The sequence below is a fragment of the Plasmodium vinckei genome (genome assembly GCF_900681995.1).
Source record: "Plasmodium vinckei vinckei genome assembly, chromosome: PVVCY_03".
NCBI classification, from domain to species: domain Eukaryota; phylum Apicomplexa; class Aconoidasida; order Haemosporida; family Plasmodiidae; genus Plasmodium; species Plasmodium vinckei.
This window is the reverse complement of record NC_051295.1, coordinates 273816-298591: the sequence shown is the minus strand read 5'-3', so window position 1 is coordinate 298591 and position 24776 is coordinate 273816. Positions and strand designations below refer to the sequence as shown.

The 24776-nt window shown below is 21.9% G+C and overlaps 7 protein-coding genes across 7 annotated transcripts; 4 read left to right on the top strand and 3 right to left on the bottom strand.

The window, feature by feature from the left end:
* Positions 1-2258: 2258 nt before the first annotated feature.
* Positions 2259-3481, top strand: PVVCY_0300870 (conserved Plasmodium protein, unknown function; the record flags this gene model as incomplete). Its single annotated transcript, XM_008628297.2, has 2 exons — positions 2259-3339; positions 3447-3481. 2 exons carry the CDS (start codon positions 2259-2261, stop codon positions 3479-3481), a joined length of 1116 nt encoding a protein of 371 aa, XP_008626519.2.
* A 494-nt stretch (positions 3482-3975) lies between these two features.
* PVVCY_0300860 (syntaxin, putative) lies at positions 3976-4920 on the bottom strand (the record flags this gene model as incomplete). The annotated part of the gene is made up of 1 exon (XM_008628296.2): positions 3976-4920. One exon carries the CDS (start codon positions 4918-4920, stop codon positions 3976-3978), a length of 945 nt encoding a protein of 314 aa, XP_008626518.2.
* A 1686-nt stretch (positions 4921-6606) lies between these two features.
* PVVCY_0300850 (conserved Plasmodium protein, unknown function) lies at positions 6607-8460 on the top strand (the record flags this gene model as incomplete). The annotated part of the gene is made up of 5 exons (XM_008628295.2): positions 6607-6730; positions 6903-7087; positions 7207-7582; positions 7693-7880; positions 7993-8460. The coding sequence occupies 5 exons, from the start codon at positions 6607-6609 to the stop codon at positions 8458-8460; spliced, it is 1341 nt and encodes a 446-aa protein (XP_008626517.1).
* Positions 8461-8553: 93 nt separating this feature from the next.
* Positions 8554-12321, bottom strand: PVVCY_0300840 (conserved Plasmodium protein, unknown function; the record flags this gene model as incomplete). Its single annotated transcript, XM_008628294.2, has 1 exon — positions 8554-12321. One exon carries the CDS (start codon positions 12319-12321, stop codon positions 8554-8556), a length of 3768 nt encoding a protein of 1255 aa, XP_008626516.2.
* A 467-nt stretch (positions 12322-12788) lies between these two features.
* PVVCY_0300830 (50S ribosomal protein L33, putative) lies at positions 12789-13536 on the bottom strand (the record flags this gene model as incomplete). Its single annotated transcript, XM_008628293.1, has 4 exons — positions 12789-12810; positions 12911-13001; positions 13101-13180; positions 13370-13536. The coding sequence occupies 4 exons, from the start codon at positions 13534-13536 to the stop codon at positions 12789-12791; spliced, it is 360 nt and encodes a 119-aa protein (XP_008626515.1).
* A 1023-nt stretch (positions 13537-14559) lies between these two features.
* PVVCY_0300820 (monocarboxylate transporter, putative) lies at positions 14560-16032 on the top strand (the record flags this gene model as incomplete). The annotated part of the gene is made up of 2 exons (XM_008628292.2): positions 14560-14988; positions 15091-16032. The coding sequence occupies 2 exons, from the start codon at positions 14560-14562 to the stop codon at positions 16030-16032; spliced, it is 1371 nt and encodes a 456-aa protein (XP_008626514.1).
* Positions 16033-17997: 1965 nt separating this feature from the next.
* PVVCY_0300810 (conserved Plasmodium protein, unknown function) lies at positions 17998-24537 on the top strand (the record flags this gene model as incomplete). The annotated part of the gene is made up of 2 exons (XM_008628291.2): positions 17998-24348; positions 24481-24537. 2 exons carry the CDS (start codon positions 17998-18000, stop codon positions 24535-24537), a joined length of 6408 nt encoding a protein of 2135 aa, XP_008626513.2.
* Positions 24538-24776: the final 239 nt, after the last annotated feature.

Genomic DNA, 24776 nt, shown 5'->3' with positions numbered 1-24776 from the left:
ATAAAGATACGAAAATTATACTGAAAAAAAAATAAATAATTATTATAAAAAAGGATTAAATACTTCAAAAAAGTTTAAATAATATCCTTTATGTGAAAATTTTATTATCTCGTTTAAAAGTTAACAAATTAAAAATAAATTTAATTTGTATTTTTAGCAATCCATTTATATTGCATTTAATATTGTACATACATATATGCTTATATAAAATAAATTATATATATGTATGGTATATTTATGTGTTTAGACCAAGCTAACAAAAATTTACGATAAAAACATTTTGCAAAAGATTAATAAATAGTTTTTTTATTTACAACATATTATAGCTATCGTGATTTGTAATATTTTATAGAATTTTAAATCAACTTGTTTTAATAAGTTATACACGTATTTTTGAGAAAGATGGGCAAAAAATCATACATCATTTTTTATAAATGGCAAAATACGAAAAAATAAAATTGCTTAAGTGTAAAGGAATTAGTGATTAAAGAGCCCCAAAGTGAAATTAAAAGAAAAGAAAGAAAAGAAAGAAAAAAAAAGATATATACAAACTTAATCAGTGAATATGCCTTATTTTTGAAAACCACGAAAAAATAACATTTTTTTTTGTATAAAGCTTTTTTTCTATAAAAATAAAAATATTTATTGAGATGGATCTCATTAATTAGTTAAAGTGTATATATATTTATTCACTTATCTATATAACCTTTTGTATTGCCATTTTTTTATTTTAAATGTCTTATCAAATTTTCTAAGAAAATATGCAAAAGGGTTTAACGATGTACGAACTAATTCCATTTTTTTTGTATATGTAGGGGAGGGAAGTGAAAATAAATTGTTAGCATTAGATATTGATAAAGAATTAAAGAAATAAAAAAATAAAAGTTTATCAATTTAAAGTATTTCCCATGCAATATATTTTTACTTCTCTTTTCCTTATACCATTTGAATTATATTAATATAAAATTTGTCTTTTTTTAGTATTTATTTTTTTGTATCATACAATTTTTATATTTAATATATACACAATTATTTTTTAGTATATTTTAATACGACAATTTGTTATATCAATGTTTGCCTTTTTTGTTTTTCTATCCAAACTATCATCATGGTGTGCACATATGCATGTTGTGATTTTATTTTTTTTAATTATCTAACCTATTTAACCATCGATCTAAGGTGAATATATGTAAAACAAATTACATACAACATCAATTTATATCACTTAATTGGATGTTGTATATATATTTTCTCTGACCGAATGTAAATAAAATCTTATAAATTCATAACAAGACAAATAAAATAACATCATTCTACAATAATAAAATAAATTGCCTTTTGTTTATTGTGGTAAAATATATAATTATTTGAACAATATTTCATATAAATTTCATGATATTCCCAAAAATGTTTTATACATAATTATATAAATTTATACAAAGCTAACAAGCTTGTTAATCCGGCAAAGCTATATATTTTTTTTTTACCGCTTATGTTTTATTTGTTTAAATGGTAATTGCCTATTTTTTTTTGATGTATTTTTGAATTTATGTAAAAAATATAATTAAAATAAAATTTATATCGATCCATATATAAATAAGTATACTATATTTATAATGTTTAATCCAAACCCCGGAATTAAAATCAGCAAAATTATATACGCATATTTGAGAGTTGGGAAAATAAAAAAAGTAAAAATAAGTTGAACTATTTTTATAAATTAATGATGAAAAAAAATATAAAACACACAAAAGTATAACAAAATATAAAAATTGTATATTTTTATTTATATAATAATTATGTTTAGTAACATTTATTAGTTTTTATATAAAAATATTTTACCAGTTGATGGAGTAGCTCGATATGATGGTATTTTTTTTGTACAAAAAAATAAAACAAGTTTGAAAAATTCTTATATCATAAATCAAAATAAAGTAAAGAAAAAAAACATGAATACACACACATATACAAAAGAAACACCATTTAAGGAACAGTTAAATCAATATGCATAACTATATAAATAATAATATTCATGTCGAAAGGGGGGAATATATATACACAAAAAAACTAAGATATATATGTTTATCTTTTGTACAATATTTTAAACAAAATAATCATTTATTATTTATAAAAAATATATATTTATGAGATATGAAAAAAGTATTTAGAGCATATAAAATTTATTATAAGCCTTTGAAATGATGGGAACAATAAAACGAGACAAAAATAAAATAACATGATGAAATAAAAATAATAAAATGAAATTGATTTCTCTTAAAAAGTTTGTAATTTGTTTTTTAGTACTATATATTACAATAAATAAAGTCAAATGTATTAAAAAAATAAATATATTAAAAACGACAAACACAAAAATTCAAAATGCAGTGCTACCATATACTAGAAGAAAAAAATTTTTTGTTATAAATTTTTTTAATAAGTTAAAACAATTAAGAAAATATAACACATTGAAGGAAGAAATTTCTATAAATAAAAAAAAGAATATGATTAATTTGGTTTATAAAGACATAATTAAAAAAAATGAAAAACCAATTTTAAAAAAGTTAGAACATATTTTAAAAAAACAACAAACTACACGTTTCTCTGTATTTTTTAATGAATCTATGCATAATTTCCATAATAATTTTTTGTATTATTATATATTTTTTTATATTTTAAAAATAAATGAATATGCACATATCATAAAAAAAATTAATAAGTTCTTAGCTACCAAGTTGAAGATAAATCTATTAAATAATACAATCCACAATATCACAATTTTTGAAAAAAAATATATTTGGAATAAAAAAAGAATTCATAAAATTTTAAAAAATAAATTTAAAAAAATCAATATAGAATTGAATAATATTTTAAATAGACATTTATCAAATTGGGAATATCATTATTATAACACACCATACGAAGGAAAAAGTTTTAATCATAAAAATTTTCATGATATTGATTACAAGCTTATCCAATATATGTATAATATATATGGATTATATTTTTATGACATGTTTAATAACAAGTTTTTATTGCCCAGTTTAAATATTCTCACACGTCTTATAAATACTAATATTCAAATATTTCTTTTAAAAAATTTTAATACTGATAAATATACAGCAAATAAAGTTATGCATACATATAAAACATTTTTCACATTAACAACAAAAAATAATACAATTCCATTATTTATTCCATTTCAAGATACTATAAAATTAGTTGAAAATTATCATTCTACATTGGATGCTATAGTGAAAAAACATATTAATGTTGATATACCTAATTTAAAACTATTGAATGTTTTAAATTTATCATTAATATTGTTAAAATTGGTTGTACGTAAAATTATACAGTTATTATTATATTATTCTTTATTGTACTCCAGAAAATATATATATCAAAAATTGCCTTTTATAAAAGATATATTTTCCTTTTCCTACTAGTAGAACTTTATGAAGTTATAATTTTACCTACCCACTAGATATATATAAACAATGCGTATGTACTAATATTTTTAAATGTAAAATTACAAACCATTTGCTTGTTTGTGAATTGCTTCCCCTTACCAAGTTACTATCAATGAGAAAAGTAAAAAAGGGTCAAATAACTTAATTCATTTTTGAGAGTTATATATATTAAAAAATAAATTAATTTTAAGTATGATATAGATTGTATAAAAATACAAAATGGGTGAACATGTAATAATTCACACATATATGATATACTATATAATTTAAGTATATCTTAATTTAGTATATATGATACAAATGACACGAACAAATTGATATTATCACAAAATATAATATATATAACTTATTTACAAAAAAACAAAAAAACGCATATATGCGCACACAAACAAAAAAGGGCAAAAAATATATTTTTTTTAAATCCCTTCTATTCATCATAGTTGTTTTGTGGTCTCAAGATATTATTTATAAAAGTTATATGCCCCCATAAATGTTTACCATTATAAACTTAAATAATTTTTACTATAATAGGTAGGAGCATAAAAATTACAATAACAACGATAGCAATAGATATATAAAACATCCATTTTGATGAAGACTTTTGGATATTCTTTGCATCAATTAAATCAGCATTAGCTTTTTCAGTAAAATGTTGAGCATCATCAATATTATCATATACACTATTAATTACATCATCATTCATTTCAACCAAGGCTGATAATTCTACAATTGTTTGATGCAAATCACACACATTTTTTTCTAACGTTTTAACATCTTTATATTTTGTTTCTACATCCATTAATGCATTTTTTAAATCTTCATGTCCTTGTAATTTCCATTTTACTAAATTTTGTGTATTTACATTTTCATTATCTAATACATTATTAATATCTTCTTCAGTATAATTTGGATACATAATTTTTATTTGTCTTGATATTTTGTTCTTTACATTATTTTGATACACACTTTGAACTGACTGATATTTATATAAAGCTTTTTTAAATACATTAATTAAGTTATCGTGTATAGTTTTTTTTATAATAATATTGTCATGTGATTTTAATAAGAATTTTTTTCGTATATTTCTTATATCAATTTTTGTAGTTTGAATAATGTTATTTCCATTTTTTATTTGCATATTTAATAATATACTTGTCTCATTTTCTTGTTCTACAGTTGTAGCTATACTCATTTTATTTTTTAAATTTGTTATTTCATCAGCAATTTCATGAATTTTATTTATCTCTTGTTTTATTTTATCAACAGTATCAACATAAGCTATTAAATCTTTATTACAATCGTTCGAAATATTTATAATTGTATCCTCATTTTTTTCCAAATTATTATCAATAACTTTGTTACTCTTAAAAATTAACCATGGGCTCATATATTTTGCGCTTTTACTATTTTTCTTTATAGCCAATGCTTTTACCTCTTCAAATAGATCATTCATTTTTTTAAACCCCAACAAAATGAAAGATAAACTAAGGTAAGCCTAAGCATTTATAGGGAAAATAATGTATATGATAAACAAAAGAAATCAAATCATATACTTCATTTGAAAAAAAATATATTTTAATAATTCACATTAATAATATATTTCATTATTAGAAAACTTTGTCTTATCTCCATTGTATTGTTTCACCCGTTTATGTAGTTATTTTTTGAGTTTGGCACAGTTGTAATAATGTATATCCATGCATATGTATATATACACCCTTCAAGCTTTATTTATAATTTACATATATAACAATACTGATATAGTTAAATGCTCATTTTTATAGAGAAAGGAAAACAAAATATAATTTTTCACTATTCGAAAAGATACTGAACAAATCTTCTATCTATTATTCTTGCTCTATAATTAAATATATATATATATGTTACATATTTAAGAATGACATTTTAATTGCGTAAATTATATAATTATAAATTTGAATTGAATTAGCTATTTAAAATTTAAATCGGTTAATATATAGCATTTACAATTTTTAAAGACTTATTATCTATATACAATTTTTTTTTTTAAATATTTTTGAATGTTCCTTTGCGCTTTATATTTTGATCATGTACAAAATTAAGTCATTAAAATTTTATGTAATAGTTAAAAAATATATATATATTTATTTAGTAATATATATTTTATATTTTATTTAATATAGAATTTATAATAATTTTCCATTTTTCTCGTTCCGTTGTACATTTTATACCCCATAGAAATAATGTATATACTGATTATACACAATTAAATATTTTCCGCCCCCCAAACAAAAAATATATAAATGGACAAATTTTAATTACGAGAAAAAAGGACATTCAAAAAAAAATATATAATTTTTAAAGTATATTTATTTTAGTATGGAAAAATAAAACTTTTTTTGTAATTTTTTTTTTTTTGCGAAATGGATCCCATGAGTAAAAAACCATATAATGGAGAGAATAATGTTGTTTTTAATAACCTGTGTAATTTTCCAAATTTTTTAAAGAATGTTTAAATTAATTAAAAATTAATTTGTAAACACGTTGATATATAGGTGTGCCTTTTTTTTCTAAACACTATTTCCCCTCATGTATAGGAAAACAATTTATATTTTTTGTTACTTTCCATCATTTTCATTCTATTTTATGACAACGAAATGGTTCATAATATTTTCCTTCTAAATGATTTATAATTAATCAGGTGTTACAATAAAAAATAGAATAATTTTTTTACAATAATTTTCCTTTCAGTTTTTTTTTAAATATACAACCAGTTTAATAATTATATTTAAATATTAACAATTTTCACTTTATTAATTTTCCAACGTAATATATTTGCACACACTATAAAATTTTTAGTTAAATTTTCCCCTATTTTTATAGACAAATAAAAATAAAAAGGTATTTAATAATTTTTTTTTTTTATTTCTCACAATTTTAGTCCACATATTTAATAATGAATAATACAATTTTATATAATTGTATCAATTTAGTTAAAAAAATATAAAAAAAAGTTTATTATATTTATGTTAGTTTTTGTTACGCTCTCTTATGGGACAAATATCAATATTATAAATATCATTAATTTATAAATGTATAAATCTATATTTTAATTATAATATAGTGTAAACGCTTTGTTATTCTATTTTTTTATTTAATTATGTTTTCCCTATACCCTCATAATTTAGTTTATGCGGGAAGTTGCATACTTGCCTCAGTATGTACTCTCTGTGTATGTAGAAATCGTGAATTATTTCCCCATATTAGTGAAAATAAATCCATTGGTAAAAATAATAAAGTAGTTTATTTTGCCTACATATTATACTGTGTGCATATTTGCTATCGATTTTTTGTTTATTCTACAACTAATGTTGTTGTTTTACTATTTTTTTTTAATTTAAAATTGTTTACATATTATTTGACACTGCTCATAATGTTACACTTTTTTATATGTAGGATATTTATACCGTCTTTTAAATATTCACAAATATGAGGCATTTAATATTATAGTACAAATCCATCATATAAATTTAAAATTTGGCGACGATGACAACAGCAAATATATACTTCATTTGAAAGTCGGAACAAGATACTCTTACACCAACTATTATAAAAATCATCTTAACAAAATACATATAGAGGTAAAAAAAGTAGAGAAAATTATTATATACAATATGATCATGTTTATATTTATCGTTATATAGACTATTTTTATGAAGTATTACATATTACATATTTCCCATTTTCATACATATGACAGGAAAGAAAAAATTTGGTTATCAAACAAAATAATACTACACTAACAGTTGAAGTTTATAAAAAGGGAACACTTAAAAATACTTTTGTTGGATCAGCTGAAATCGATATATATAATGATATAATTAAAAAATATTTTCCTTGCAACATCTATTTTAATGTTGTAAATAAAAATCAAATTGTTGCAACAGCTTGCTTATCTTTTCATTATATTAATTTAAATTCTATAAAAAAAGAGGATCAAATATATACATCTCTATTTATTGAAACTATTATATCCGTTCAGAAACACCAAAATAAAAATACTGAACAATTAGAAAAACTTATAAGTCAGGGAATAGAACATTTCAGTGCAATAAAGGAGCTCGACATCAGTTCAAGTAAGCATCTCTCAATCCGTGCATAATCTATACATCTATCAATATGTACACACCTATCAATATATTTCTACATTATTTACACATACCTCTCCCATTTTACTCTTACGCAGCCATATACAAAAATATTACGAACCTCCCCAATGAAGATAAAATCCGTCTTTTCTGCAAAAGCCTAAACGGCAATTTACTACATAGCAATTTTTATGTAAAATCATTTTATAACAAATATTATTTTTATTTACATTTTTTCAAAGGAAAATTTTATTGGTGCTACTATAACGAAGAAGCAGATGCAAAGGTTAGATGAATTTTATAAAACAGGGACATGTCTCAATATTGAAAAGATTATTATTACAATTATGCTAATGCTAAATAAATCATGAATATTTATTTTTTTTTCCATTTTTTAGGTTGATAATAATCGAGTTGGGTATATACGACTTGAATATGTAAAAAACGTGTACAGTGATATGTATAGTCACAAATATTTTTATATAAAATACAGAAAAAAAAATGAAAAAAAAGAAAATTATTTATACTTAAAAACAGTAGATAGAGATCGAAATATATGGATCAATATAATCCATGATTTTATAATATTGGTAAATAATTATAGAAAAGAAAAAAAAATGAAAAAAAACAAAATTAAAGAATTAACAACTAATTATGCACATGGAAAATCACGAGAAGAAATTGAAATCAACAAAAAATTGTCACAATCTTTTTCAAAAAATTCTATTAAAAATAAATATTTAGAAAAAAAAAATCTTATAGAAACTTTAAGTAATGCTGATGATGAAAGTTACAAACCAAATGACAACGAATTCGATGACATACTTAAAGATATGAGTAAAAATATGTGTATTTATAGTGATTAGTTTTTTTTTTCAAAATTTTTTGCCATATACTATGTATATAACCTTCGTTAAAAAAAAAAGAATATCTTTCCTTCATACAAGACAGTTACATTATTATAAAGAAGTTATCTCTTCCAACAACTTTTTCGATTTTTGAAAATTTAAATCCTGATTAAATAACGGATCAATTGGCTGTTTTTTTTCTACTAATTTGATTGTTTTATTTATTTCTACATTTTCATATGTCCATTCAGAAAAATTAACAAATGATGTTGTGTCTAAAATAGTGAAAGAGAAATTTGTTTGATTTTTTTTTTTTATAAAATTATAAATACATAAAATTTCTGTACAAAAAGAAAAAGATTCATCATAACTATGTGTAAATGTTATTTTATTATTTTTTATATTTGTAATTATTTTTTTTAATTCATATGGATAAAATATTAAACAGTTATAAAAATTTTCTCCATTTTTTTCTAAAGTAAATAAAATATCTATATTTATATATGTATCTAATTTATAAAACTTATTCATTTTTTTAAAACTAAATTTATTTGAATCATCAAATTTAGCTATATCATTAAACTTTATTTTTTTTAAATTATTAATAACATTTTTAATACTATCATTAACACTTTTGTATTTATATCTATAATTTATTTTGTCTTCATAAAGAAATAAATTATCACAACCTATTTCGTATTCATTATTTTTCTTTTCATTTTCTAAACCAATAAATTCCATATCTTCTTTTTTCAATTCAAATAAAGTGCTACCAAACATATTTGCATATTTGGGGTCTTCCATATCATTATCTCCCTTTTTAATCTTTTCATTTGTTTTGATTTTTTTAATTTGTTCGATTTTTATTATGCTACTATAAAGATCTTCATCCATCAATTTTATGAAATACAAAATATACAAAACCTGATCAATATATAAATCGGTTTTGTTCATTTTTATTTTTTTTTCGTTTTCTATCATGTCAGCAATTTTTGAAAAAATTTTAATGATTAAATTTTTCCTCTTATTCAGATTTTGCTTTACTAGCTCAGAATATCTTTCTAAGACAGGATCTTCATTTTTTATTTTAATTAAATTATGTTCATTCTTTGAAATAAATGGGATTAAAGATATGTTTACACAATTTTTATCATCCGTTCTATTGTCAAGTATTTTGTTTGATACATCATGAATAAGTATAAGTAAAAACTTTATATATTCATTAAAATCTAAATTAAATGGGTAGACTTCTGTTTGTTCAACTTTTTTAAAAAAAACCTGATCATTATTTGTTAAACTAAAATATTGATATTCATTGATTTTTGTACTTTCTACATCCATTTTATTATTTAAAAAGTCTCTTAAGCATATTTCATTGTCATCAAGATTGGATATATCATCATATAAAGATGTTGGTGATTTTTGTTTCATATTTAAAACATTTTGTTTTAATTCTGTGCTTGTAGGAAGTAACCATTTTGGGGTTATATCACACGAATTGTTTATTTTATGTTTATTATTAATTTGATAATATTTGGACATGTTATTTTTATTTTCTTCATTAAATTTCATGTTATCTAAAAAAAAGTTAGTTAATAATTCCATTTGGTGTTCATTTATTTTTTTAAATATATCATAGGATAATAAAACTATTTTCACTTTTTTCCTCAACTCAAATTGATCAAAATGATTATATATATATTCAAAAATGTTGTGCAAAATTTCATAATTATAAATTTGGGCTTTATTAAATATTTTTATATATAAATATAAATTATTGATACTAAAAAAAAATAAGTTTTTTTCCAAAATAGATATACATAATGTATATAAATTAACATATTTGACTTCACTTTGATACATAAAAATCATTAAATTGTGTAAAATATATTGTACATTTTTATCATATAAATTATTTTCAATTATAATTCTTATCTGTTCAGCAACATTATCTCTCATTTTATTAAAACTATTCATTAACCTTATATTTGATTTTTCTGTATAATCTGACTCTTTGACTTTCTTATCATTTTCTACACCCCCAAAGGTATTATATTGTTCTATAAAAAATGAATTTTTCATCATGTACCGGTTTGTAAAATATTCATACACTTTTTTATAGTATGTCTGGTTTTCCATCAATGAATATAGATAAACAACTTCTTTTTCGCTCGTAAAATTTTCACCATTTCCAATGCTTTCTTTATAGTTATGCGTGTTTGTTTCTGTTTCTTTTGGGTCTACTTTTTCATTGGTGTAAAAATATATAACATATTTATACATATGCACATTAAAAGTTTTCAAAATATTTGATATGGATTTAAAAAAATTAATTAAATTATCCAAGGAATGCTCTTGAACTGTTTCTGATGATAAAATCAAGTCATGGAAAAAATTGTAATTTATATAATCACATTTTATACAACTATTTATTATATTTGTTATTTGAAAAATATTAAACATGCTTTCATCATATTTCAAAAATTTATTTTTATTAATTTGAGTATTCTTTAAAATAGCTCGATTATATTCGTTCATTGTTTTACTATCTTTTTCCTTTTCTTTTAAAAATGTTTGGATAATATAATTTGACAATGTATCAAAAAGTTCATGAACAAAATCGGGTTTGAATTTTGAAAAGGCATAAAATATATTTGTTATATGTATAGAATTATAAAAATAATAATTCTCTAATATAATATTTTTTAATTTTAAATATAATCCTTCATTATAAATATTTAAATTTGACAAATATAATAAAAGAGATGGAATAATAAAATAGTTTGTATCTTCTTGTATATTATCATTTATAATTTTTACAACATGTTCTATCATTTCTTTTTCTTTTATTTTTATTTTTAATTTGTCTATAGACGAAAGAAAAAATAACATATCTTCTACAGAGCATTTAGACTTACTAAGTTTTGTTATGAATTTATTTATTTGAATATTTATCATATCATTTTTTTTTTCTTCATTTATATAATTTCCATCCACTTTGCACTTTTTCGAGTAAATATGTAAAACATTACAAAAGCTTCGAACATTTAATTTTTTAAAAGTTGTTTTTTTTAAAATTTTATCATTAATAATATTTACAATTTCTTTATATTTTTCCATTTTTTTCCATCTTTCAAGAATATATAAAAATATGCTCAATTGTTTATCTGTCATTTCATTTACTTTTTTTGATAAAACTTCAATATGTCTATCAACAATATCAGAAATCTTTACAACCTTATTTTTTTCCCCATTTTCATATCCTACTTTATAATGAACACTATTTATTTTTCCTTTTAATTTACTTAACCCAATTAATAACATAAACATTTGTTTGATTTTTATAAATTTATGATTTTCTTCTTCTTTACAATATTCAATTAAATACCGTATCCATTCTTCTTTATTTTTTACACCATTTTTACCTATATCATAAATTTTTGTACATAAATTATTAATACGTATAACATTTTCATCATTCCCCTCTTTTTTTTCTTCATCATCTTGTCCTACATGTTTTCTATCCTTCAATTTATGTACAATTTTATTATTACTAAATAATTTATTAGTCTGGCTAGTAAAATTTACACAATATTTATTTGGAATTAGGCTCGTATGTTTTTTACTTATTTCCCAGTTCGTCTTATATCCAATGTGTGCCTTATTATGTAGTTCATTTTTTTTCACAAGTAAAATATAATTTTTGTATTTATTTTTGTTTTTCCATTTTTTGTTAGCATTTTCATAGGAATGAAAAAAAACTTTTAATCCAAATTTGTTGTAACTATTATTAAAAAAACAATTTAAAATATTATTATTTATGGAACACCATTTTAAACAAAGTACTTCACTTGATATTATTCCTACATTCCTCGTCATATCATAAGTTTAAATATTTTCCATAAGCAAACTTATCCATATATATAGTCTAATATTTTATATCCTCTTTTCAATTTTACTATTTTTCTCTTTATATTTTATTCTATTTTTTTTGTTCATTTATTAGTTCCCATCTTTAGCTCTTTTATCAAGCCTTATTATGATATATTCACAAAAAAATAATTTACAATTTTTTTTTTTTTTTTTTTGCATATATCATGAAAAAAATGTTACACATGAATATTTAAATAGTTAAAATTTTTAATCTAATTATTATAGTGTTAAATATAGAGTTTTAATTAATTAAATATACATACATATTATAACGTTCACAAATAAATACATTGTTTTAAAATTAATATAATTTGTATCTTGTTATACTAAATTCAAAAATAAAATTTTAATATGCAATAAAATTTAAAACTATTTTTACAAGAAAAACTTAAGACTTATATCCATAAAAAAAATTAACTCATTCTTGGGAGGCTCCTACAAATGAAAATTTTATAACATCCAAAAAGGTTAAAAAAAAAGAAAAAATATATATACATATATAAATAGTAGGGAATTCCCCTCCTTTTTTACTTACCTGTATGTATTGTCTATTAATTTGTTAAATTTTCCGTAAAGATATGATTTTTCAACTCTTTTTAAAAGCGGTCTTAAGTTTTTGTTTTTCCCTATAAATGGAGTAAAACCATGAACATGTATTAACTATGTGAAGTTACTTATATATGTAATATACGGATATATATGCAGCTATATTTGTAAAAACTAACCTGTAAAACGGGCATAATTAATTCCATGAAGTGTGAGCTTTTTTTTCGATTTTGATTTCATGTGTTTCTGGTAAAACATTCTGAAAAAAAGTTTAACGTATGAAAATGTAGCGAAATTATATGTCATAAAAAATATGACTATACAATTTTTTTTTATATTAATATGACATATATAACTCTTGTACATATAGTAACATAAAAAATGGATACAATAATTATATTTATAAAAATGAAAAACAAGTAGACGTATTCATAAAAAAGGTACTAACACATGTCGATTTACAATCGGGTCATGCTTCCTTAAGGACATTCTAAACTTTGATTTTGATGGAGAAATATAAGTAGAATAAATATAATTACTTGCACATGATGATACTAAATTAACATGAACTCTTTTGCTCTTCGAACGGAAAAATATATTACTTAAAAAAAGCATTTTATTATTCTCTATTTTGAAATATATGAAATATTCTTCATTAAATAGATGAAAATGTTACCAAACTAGGTATACTCACAATACATGTGCATAAAATTTATATATATGTCTCTATATAGGTACATATAATTCTTTCTTTTTTATTAAATTTGTTAAATATTACTTATTAGTTTATAATTAAACATTCTATAATGGTTTTGCACATTATACTATCACCCTCTTTATTTTGGTGTATTTTATATATTTAGATCATAATGTGAAAAAAAATTGGTACCCCTTAAAATACAAATTTTACCCTTAAGTGGTGTTAAAAGCATAAAAACTGTAATTAGTATATAATTTTATTTTTTAATAATATTTTTTTTTATATATAAATATATAGATTTTTATTTGGCTTTAAAAAAGAACTACAAGAATATATTTTTTTGCTCTTCCCATGTGTACATAGGAAACATAAAATATTATTTCGTGGCTAAATTATTATCACAGCACTATATTAAAAAAAAGAGAAAGAGAAAAAACATTTATTTAACAAATGGCTGAAATAGTTGCATCAATGTAATACATACAAATTAAAAAAATATAAAATATAAAAATAGTATATTCTTGAAGCATAAATATTATGAGCAATAGAGTATGAATGGATAAAATATAAATTTCTCATACATAAAAATGTGAAAAATAAAATTATTTGTATGTAATTAAAGACATAGCAGTACTGAATATACATAAAAAAAAAGGAAGAATATATAAAAGTTTGTGTTAATCAACTAAATCATGCCATTTATTTATATATACACAAGATTACCTTTAAATATTATAGCTTAAAAATAGGACAATCAAAATAAAAAAAAAACAAAAAAAACAAAAAATAACTTTACCCCCTCCAATATTTTACCACATATTCGTTTTTACATAAAAAATAACGAAACAATAGTATGGTAAAAATATATAAATTTTAGTTAAACATTTTATTTATTTTTTTCATTCAACATTTTAGAGTGCTTAAATAATAAAATAGAAATGAAAAAAAGGGAAAATTCACAAGCATCAGCATATAGACTAATTTTAGGAGGGTTTTTAATACATTGTACATTGGGTAGTATATATTGTTTTTCTAATATAAGTGCTTATGTAATATCTTATATGAAAATTATAGGATGCTCCAATGTTAAATATAAGGATAGTAGTTGGATATATGTACTTACATTAATATTTCAATGTTTCTTTGGATTTTTTGGGGGAATACTAAATCAAAATTTAGGCCCACAGATTAGTGTCTTGTTGGGCGGATGGCTAATGTGTTTGGGAATATTATTATCATATTTTACTGTATTTAATTTTTATTTATTTTCATTAACTTATGGAATACTTTGTGGAATCGGGTGTGGGATTGCATATCCAATCCCATTGTCTGTTGCAGTAAAGAAGCACTACGATTACAAGGGAGTGGTACAAATTAAATACATGACAACAAATGTAAATTCATATATGTACATATACATGCACACATTTATCAACACATTTGTTTTATTTTCATTTTTATACTTTCAGATAAGCGGAATAATTTTCATAGGAAGGGGTTTGGCTGTTTTTCTTATTTGCCCTCTACAAAACTACTACATTAATAAATATAATTACATGCCTGACTATACCCCTGAACTAGAAAATTCAGATGATAAATATTTTAGCAACCTAGATATATTAAATAAAGTACCATATTTATTTATATATGAAGGTATATTTTTTGCTTTAATTCAATTCATTGGGGCATATTTAATTTCTGATACAAACGATACAACCAAAGAATTTATGACATTTAATGATAAAACAAGTAAAATTTTATATTTTGATGAAAAGGGTTTTACTAATAAACATAATGTAATATCAAATTCCTTCGAAACTTTATCAAGTGCATCAAATTTTTCTTTTAGAGAATCTAGTAGTACATTTATTAATCGAGAATTTATATTAATTTGGTTAATGATTTTTTTCAATTGGCAAGCTATTTCATATACTCAAGTATTTTGGAAAATATTTGGATTAAATTATTTATATATTGATGATAGATATTTATCCCTACTAGGAGCTGTTTCATCACTTTTTAATATTCTCGGAAGAATCTTTTGGGGTTTTATATGTGATTTAACAACTTTTAAATTTGCTTTAATATTAATGAGTATATTAATGAGTTTTTTAACTGTTACTTTGACATTGTCAGGATTTTATGGAAAACTAACATATTCCATTTGGGTCTGCCTTATTTTTTTTTGCCATGCAGGAACATTTTCAATTTTCCCATCCATTACTGCACACATATTTGGAACGAAAAAATTTGGTCCAGTTTTTGGACTTCTTTTTACTGCTAGAGCTTTTTCTAGTGTTATTAATGCAATGATTTCAGCAGCGATATTAAACAATATTGGAAATGTTGCAATGTGTGCAATAGTTTCTATTTCTTCCTTTATCAGCATTATGCTAGCCGTAGTTTTTTAAAAAAAAAAAATATGAAAAAGTCAGAATAAATATGAACAAGTCAGGATAAATATGAAAATCACATGAACAAAATCACAATATGATGAAATAATGTTTTATTCTTTCTATTTAAATAGCCAATATATTTAAACATATATATTTGTAGAAATACAATATATAAATTATTCATTTTCCCTTTTTTATGTAAATTTGTGAAGTTATTACACGAATTATAACAATTCTTATAATTAATACCCTTACATTTATGGAAGATTATGTGTGTGCTTATGCAGACACATTTTCATATATAAGTACATCCATGGGATGTACCCCCGTGAATATACAGAACATGTATCAATTTTATATGGAAGAAATACATAAATATAGAACGAATTTCATTTTTTGTAAATTCGTAAATGTAAAAAACAAATATTGGAATAATTACTCATATATTTAATTGTTTTTTTATTTAGTTGTAGTATGTAGTTGCCAAAAATAAACATATTTTATATTATATATATAATACATTGATATTTCAATTTGTGTCTATTTTAAATATTGTTTATATTTATAAATATACATATATGGTTTATTTTACTCCTATTTTTTATTAATTTTTTTTGTTTTTATAATAACATAATTTTATATTTTTAAAATTGCTTTACTATTTTGTTTTATGAAAATTGGAAAAAAAAGTAAATTAAAATGGGCTTAAAAAATTATTCTGTTTTTTTGTTATCAATAAGGAAGCAGTTAAGATAGGAATACAGTTTGCTTGTTCGTGACTTTTTCAGTTTTTCTTTTAAAATTGTCCAACAATATTATCCCTTATATTTATATAGGACGTGTTATAATGAACATGTATACACACATTCGATTTTAATCTTATAATTACATGCAATATTTATCACGGTTTCTTAATTTGTATGGGAAATAAAACGCTGCAATAATTAGTTGAGTATAATTGCTAAAGTTTTTTTTCTCCATTCTTTATTAATAAAAGAATTTAAATACCAAAGGAAGGTTTGTTTAAAATAAAAAAAAAGTGAAATAAAGATTGAATTATAAACACATGGATATCGATAAAGAAAGAAAAGACAAAGTTGATTAAAATTGCATATGTTTAGCGTCTTATATTTAGAAAGATATCAATGAAATGAAATGAAAAATTCACATATTTATACATTCCATTTTTAAAGACCCAAATAATCTATGCTCCAATATACATTCTTATACACTTTAAAAAAAAAATTTCTTTGTTTTTTTGTGTAATATACAATTTTATTATGATAAAAATAATATTAACAAGGTGCCATCGAAAATTTTGCATTATTTTATATTTTTGTAAAATATCCCGTACCTAGTTTTAAATCCTATTACACATATTTATGTATGCACATACAATAAACAAATATAGCTAATCACAAATTCTTTGCTTATATTTTATTTCATTACATATATTAAGGGATTCATAAAAATAGGCATGGGCTGTGTATCCTTAAAATTATGTATATATTTTTTATATATTATAATATATGTAATTGTTAATTTTTTTTTTTTGCAAAATTATTATTCTCACCTAATATGCAAAGGTGTGTTAAAATATGGGTATTATTGGAAGATACTAAAATGAATGCTTATTGAAAAATAAAAATAGCTAAAAATAAAATTATATAATATTTATCGTTGCACATCAATATAATAAATATGCAACGCGCCTTTTAATGAATTATTATTTTCATTTTAATATTTTTTTTTGCTTTTAAAAGTTACATACATTTTCAATGAAGCCCAAACTTTAGAAACAATTCATGTGTGTTTTCACTTTAATGCAATATTGGCATAACTAAAAAAGAGCATACACACATATACATACACATATAATTTTTAAAGCAATAGAAAGATACCCTACCTTTTATTGGCATTTCAACTTTATCTCTTTCAAATATAAAATTTTTCTTTTTCTTTCATATTCCTTAAATCGAAATGTCAAATGCAAATGGCCATATTGATATTGAATGCCAAGAAAGTGATGACGAATATTTTAACGTAAAAAATAAGGGAGAGTATTCGGAAGGAAGTGATGAAGAGGACGACTTAGTGGACGACGATGGGGAAGGTTTAGTGGATGAAGAAGAAGAAGAAGATTTAGGGGATGATGATGAGGAAGATAATTTGATGGGTGATGAAGAAGAGGCAGAAGAATATAATGAATTTTTTGGCCGTAACAAAGAAGAAGATGTAAAGGAAGATGACATATTTAATGAAAACACATTATTGTTTGGTATTAAAACTAGAGAAGTATTGGAACAAGAAATTTTAGTTTTATTTAGTAATATGCTAAAAAAAGAAACAATTTTAAGTAAAGATGTAAAAAGTAATATACCTGTAGACCCAGAGACATTTAAAAGTGCCAGCTTAAAAAAAAATGAAAAAGAAGGGACAGGAAATGATAATAAACCTAATTTAAAAATAAAAAACAAAGAAGTATATAATTTTATATATAGTAAAATGCATCAAAATGAAAATAAAAATTTAGATAATAAAAATACATATAATAGTGATAAGAGAGAAGACGGAAAACGAACAAGTGTTAGTAGTACTGGATTAAATGAAGGTACTTCAATTTTAAAAACCCCAAGTTTTCAAAACCTAGATAAAGAGCATTACATATTAGATCCAAATATAATACAAATATTAAGAGATATCAATACATATCTAAAAAGAGAAAGAGAATATTTACATCGAAAAATAGGGACACATATCGATTCTACTTTTAAAAATCCAATGTATGTAACATTATATATATATAATAATGCAGTATTAAAAGATATTATAATACAAGTAATAAATATTATTAAACATGATTTTGATAATGCTATTTATAAAGACATTGATGAAAATTTGTTGATTAAAAATATTTTCATTCTAATAAATTATTTAACATCGAGACCTAGTAAAGAATGGTTTGAATATTGGCATAAACATATGCCAACTTTTGGAAATAAAAAAAGTGAATATAATGTTTATAATTATTTACAAATAGAAAAAAGTGATAGAAAAATTTATCGTAATGCACTAAAAAATGATATATATATAAAAGAGTTACAAAAAAGATCAAATATTATAGAGGAATATCAAAAAGGATTAGAAAGTCTAAAATATGTATTAAGTGATAAAAATTTTATAAGTATGCTTAATGAGTTTAGATATAATTGTCAATTATTTATAGATGCAGATTATAGAGGTATTGAAGAAAATGAAAAATTAATGGCTATGCAAAGAAAAGAAAATGAATTAATGGAAAGTAAACGGGTTCTAAAAGAGGAACTACAATCTTATGCAGACAATTCATCAGATGAAGATGATCTAAGTGATGATAGTGATAATAGTAATGATGCAAACCCTGAAAACCCTGAAAATACTAACACCCCTTCTACTCCAGAAGATGATATAAAAAAAAAAAATAATATCGTGAAAAAAAAAATAAAAAATATTAAAAAAAGAATCAACGAAATAAATGAAGAACTACATGATATATCAAACTTCTTTTTAGAAGACAAAAGAAAAAGAGAAAAATTAACTCATGAATATAAAGAAAATATATATTTAATTAGAAATATATTATCACAAGTATTAGGTATTAGAAATATGAAAGGGGGTCGAGATATTAATCTAAATAATGTTCATTATGCAATTTTACAACATGCATTAGACAAACATAGCTCTTTAAATCTGATAATCGATGAAATGATAAATTTATTTAAAAAAGAAATACAAAAATATGAAGATGAAAAAAATATACATATCCCATATTTAAATCAAAACACTATGAAAAATATATGGGAATATGTTCGTCTCTTTTACAATGTCATATGTTATATCGATCCCATTGATTTAGTAAAATCTTTAACATATCAAAAAGAAAAAATAATAAAACCTGGAAGAAATTCTGTAAATTTGGGTTCTGCCAAAAAACCTGAAACCACTTCTAATACAATAGACAATAAAAATAAACAGGGAATCAAAATAAATAAAGGAGAAAAACGAAATAGCTTTTTAAAGTCAAAAAAAAATAATCTTATGTTAACACATCTAGCAAGAATTAATCCATTATTAGCTAAACAAAAAATAAGAAAACCAAATGAAGAAAAACATATGAAAAAAAAAAAAAAAAGATATATAGTTAGAAAAAATAGAATAGATTATTATGAAAGTATTTCCTTTGAAGATTTAGCATTTGATATATTTTCTGAGGAAGGTTCTTTAAAAAAACATAATATCTTAGATATATTTGATTATACAAATTTATATAAAATACAAGAGTTTATAAATAATATTATAGGAATAAATGAAGAATTTGAAAATATTTATGACACATCTGAAAATAGTTATAGTGGTAATGGAAATAGTCCCTTTAGATCTAATGAAAATGAAAATAATTCTCCGAAAAACCATGAAAAAACTCAACAATATGCAGAAAATTTTAATTACTCTTTAAAAGTATTTTTAAATATATGTATAAAGGATCTAAACAGATGTATCAGTGAATATTATAATAATGAATGGGATATCAAAATTATTTTGAATATTCATGCATGGATATTGACATATTATACAAATTATTATAAGTATGAAAACAAAAAAAGATTATCAAACAGTAGAGAAGGGAACAATATAAATGATACAGAAGATAGTGGATTGAAATATACACACACAAATAGTAACAAAATTGAAGAAAGGGGTTCCCCATTTATTTCTAGAATCCAAATGGTTCTTGGTATGCAAATGTATATAGGGGATAACAGTATTCATACTGAATTTTTATGTGATACATTTGAAAGAATAATTAGAGAAGAAAAAATGAGAAAAAATAGTAGTAAAATAATTTTATGTTGTTTAAGATGTTTATATGCTGATTTAAATTTATTAGACATGCATGCATTATCTACTGATGATAGTGTAAAAGCTATTTGTAAATCTTCTTTAAATAATTTCCTAAAAAGAAATATATTAAATAAATTAAGTTGGATATTAAAAAATTATAAAATTATGAGTCATGAAAAAAATATTTTTATTTATTCTTTAAAATGTAGTTTATTAATTATACAACTTTTAGAAAAGTTAGGTGGATCAACTTATATTGTAAAAGAAAGTAAAAAAAAAATATATGATGAAGGAGAAAGCGAAGAAAATTATAGTAATTATAATGAGGATGAAGGTTATTCAAATAATAATGATCATGGATATAACACATTTAATGAGCCAATGGAAAAAGTTTATGTTTCAAATTTAGTAGATGAAATATATAGTGGAAAAATAATAAATATATGTATGCAAATTTTAGAAAATTTTAAAAAAAATCGTACATATATTAATGATTTAATTATAACTTATTTTGAATATATAATAAAACATAAAGACAATGAATATAACTTTTTAATATTCTTTGATATTAAATATTTCTTAATTTTTAAAGATATAATAAATGATGAACAATGTTATACTAATCCACATTATTATTGGATCGCATGTTTTTTTGAAAATATTATCTCATGCTTTTTTAAATTATGGAACAGTAATAATTTTATTCCAATTGAATTATTTTTTTCTAAAGATGTTAATAAAAATATGTCTTCCCTAATTAGTGAAAATTATATGTTGTCAATATTTAGTAATTACAACGAAGGTAATGATAGCTATATTTATGAACAGCTAACTAAAGGGGTAGGAATAAATGATGTTTTTATTCAAATGAATTCAAGAAAAAGATTAGAACATTTACAATGGTCTGAAGAAGATATACAAAATCTAAAATTATATTTCAACCAATTTAAACATATGCATAGTTATTTATCATTCCTTAGTGAAATGCTTAATAAACCACCAAATACTGTAAAAAACCAATTAATTTATTTAAATTATATTGATAAACGTGGGAATGTTTTAAATTTCCATGACTATGAGTCTTTACATAGTTCAGGTCGAAGTTCTTCTCAAAGTTCGGATAGTAACTCTGAAAGTGAAGACCATATTAGACATAAAAAATTATTTACAAAAAATAAAGAAACAAATGAAAATGCAAAACATGTTGATTTAAATGATATCGAAGAATATAATAAATCGAAAAAAAAACAACCATTACTTTTTACTATTTATAAATTAAAAAAATTAAATGAAAAACAAAATCAAGAACATAATTTAACAACAAATGAAATTAATTGTAATGTTGAAACTGTTTTAGAAGAAATGGTTGGTGGTTTACGTTCTTTATATGAATTAAAAAAATTGTCAAAAAATAAATATCTTTCTTCCAAGGCACATGTTTTTGATATACCATTAAGTATGTCATCTGATTTATTAGAACATCATTACTTTAAAAAGTTATTAACATTACTTGGGTTCGTATATAATAATAATAGTGATGAATGGTTTTTAGATGATAACTTAGATATAGATGTATTTAGACAAATTGTTGAAAAATTTGAAGAATTCCATGTTATACCAATTCAAGACTTACGAACTAGATTACAACATCCATTATATAAAAAAAATAGTAGCAATGAAACGGATGATCCACAAAATGATTACTCACCAAGTGACAGTAAAAAAAATACAAAAGATGCAGCATCTACTAATGCAGATGACGATGATGACTTTCTATTTTATAATAACGATAATGAAAATAAAGTGACTCATATAAATCCAGAAGATTGTCAAGATGAAGAAATGTTACATACCATACCTTTAGCAAAACCAAAAGGAACTCTTGAATTAATCAAATTAATGTATGAATTTTTTTCAAGCAATGATGAAAATTTTCGAATTTTTTTTATTAATCTAATGAATACTATATCAGATAGATTTAATTTATTATTTGAACATAAACTTAGAGAACGTTTTATCGATCAGTTTGGTAATGTTATAGCTAGTTCGACAGGTGATAATATCGATAGTTTTTCTACTAAAAAAAATGATGAAAAACAAAATACAAACATTGAAAAATATAAAATATATCTTACCTCAGATGAAAAAACTACTATCAAACTATGCTATAATCGTGAAGCTTTAAAGACATTACTAAAATATTTAGGTATACATATATACTCTCATGAAAAATTAATTATATATAAAGACATAATAAATGATGAAGTTGTTTTAGAAAGAATTAAAGTAATAAATAATTATAAAACGCTAGCTATACAAGATATTAAAAAAGCTATTGATGAAAAAGAAGAATTAATTGAACAAAAAAAAAAAAAAAAAAAAGAAAAAAAACCAACACCAGAACAAAAATTCGATTTTATTAAACGAGTATGTGAATATCTACATTTTAAATATGTAACATCAAAAATGAATGCTTCAACGAATTTCAATCAAAATAATGTTAATCAAAACAATATTAATGATACATATTTTGGTGATGATAAATTATTAAATTTTATTTATGAAAAATTAAATTCTTGGAATAATAAAAGAAATAAAAAAAATGACGATCAAAATTTATGTCTTCGTATCACTGATCTTACACAGTGCATTATTATCCAAAATTATGGAACCGATATTGCTGAAAATGTCTCTGATGATAATTTAGCTAGTTCCTACATACCATTTATTAAAAATATATGTACATCAATAAAAGGGGTGGAACAAAATGTATCAAATGAAATGGGTGTTGAAACTTCTGATGAAGCAATTTATTGGATTTGCTCAGAAATACATATAAAATGGATAAAGGCAATACTTAAAATTTTTTATAACATCCTTTTTGACACTTCATATAATACTGTAGGAAAATTATTTGAAGAATATAAAAATATAAAAGAAATATTAAATGACACATCTTACAGCTTTTTGGATAATACAAATTATGATCAGACATCTGATCAAGTTAACTTAGATATGATTCCACCAAATGACAATATAAAACCAGATGATAACATAAATGAAAAAAGTGACATACAGGAAAATCTACACAATGACAAGCCTGAAGAATTGAATAATCACATTGAAGAAAAAACAATACAGACTTTGAATATAAATGATGAATATAATACTTCATTAAATAATTATAAAAAGAGAACCTTAAATATTGATGACAATCCAAGTTTAAGAAGTAAACGAAAAATATGTGAAACTATTATGGAACATGATTATGCTCATCTTTTCAAAAAAACAAAATTACAAAATTCTTATATAAATACATATAAAAAAAATAGAAAATTAATTATTTCATCATTGCTTAATAATAAAAATATTATACAATATAAAGAGATTGATATTATTAACAAGGTTAAACAGATTGCCATCAAGGCTCGCCAAATGGCATCAACCGGGGTAAGTCACATAATACCTTATTATCATTTTTCTTATTTTTTTCACTTTTTTATATTATACTTTTACATGTGCATTCTCCCCCTTTTTTGAAACAACCTGATCATACAATTTTTTACATTTAAATATTTACAGGATTTACGAAAAAGATGGAAAACCCGAGAAGATGTCAGGACGATACTTTTATTATAAAAGTTTGTTGAAGTCAGTTCATACTCCCCCAAACAAAATTATTGTCATATCCATACTTTTTTACTAGTGTTATTTTATTTTTTTTTTTTTTTTGTAATTTTAAAATATAAACTGAAAACTCAATAAATTTTGTTCGAATATAATAATTTTCAATAGGTGTTCGTACTTATATGCACATTAAGTTTTATATGAAAAAAAAAATTATATTTTTATGTAATAAAAATTAAACATTCTTTATA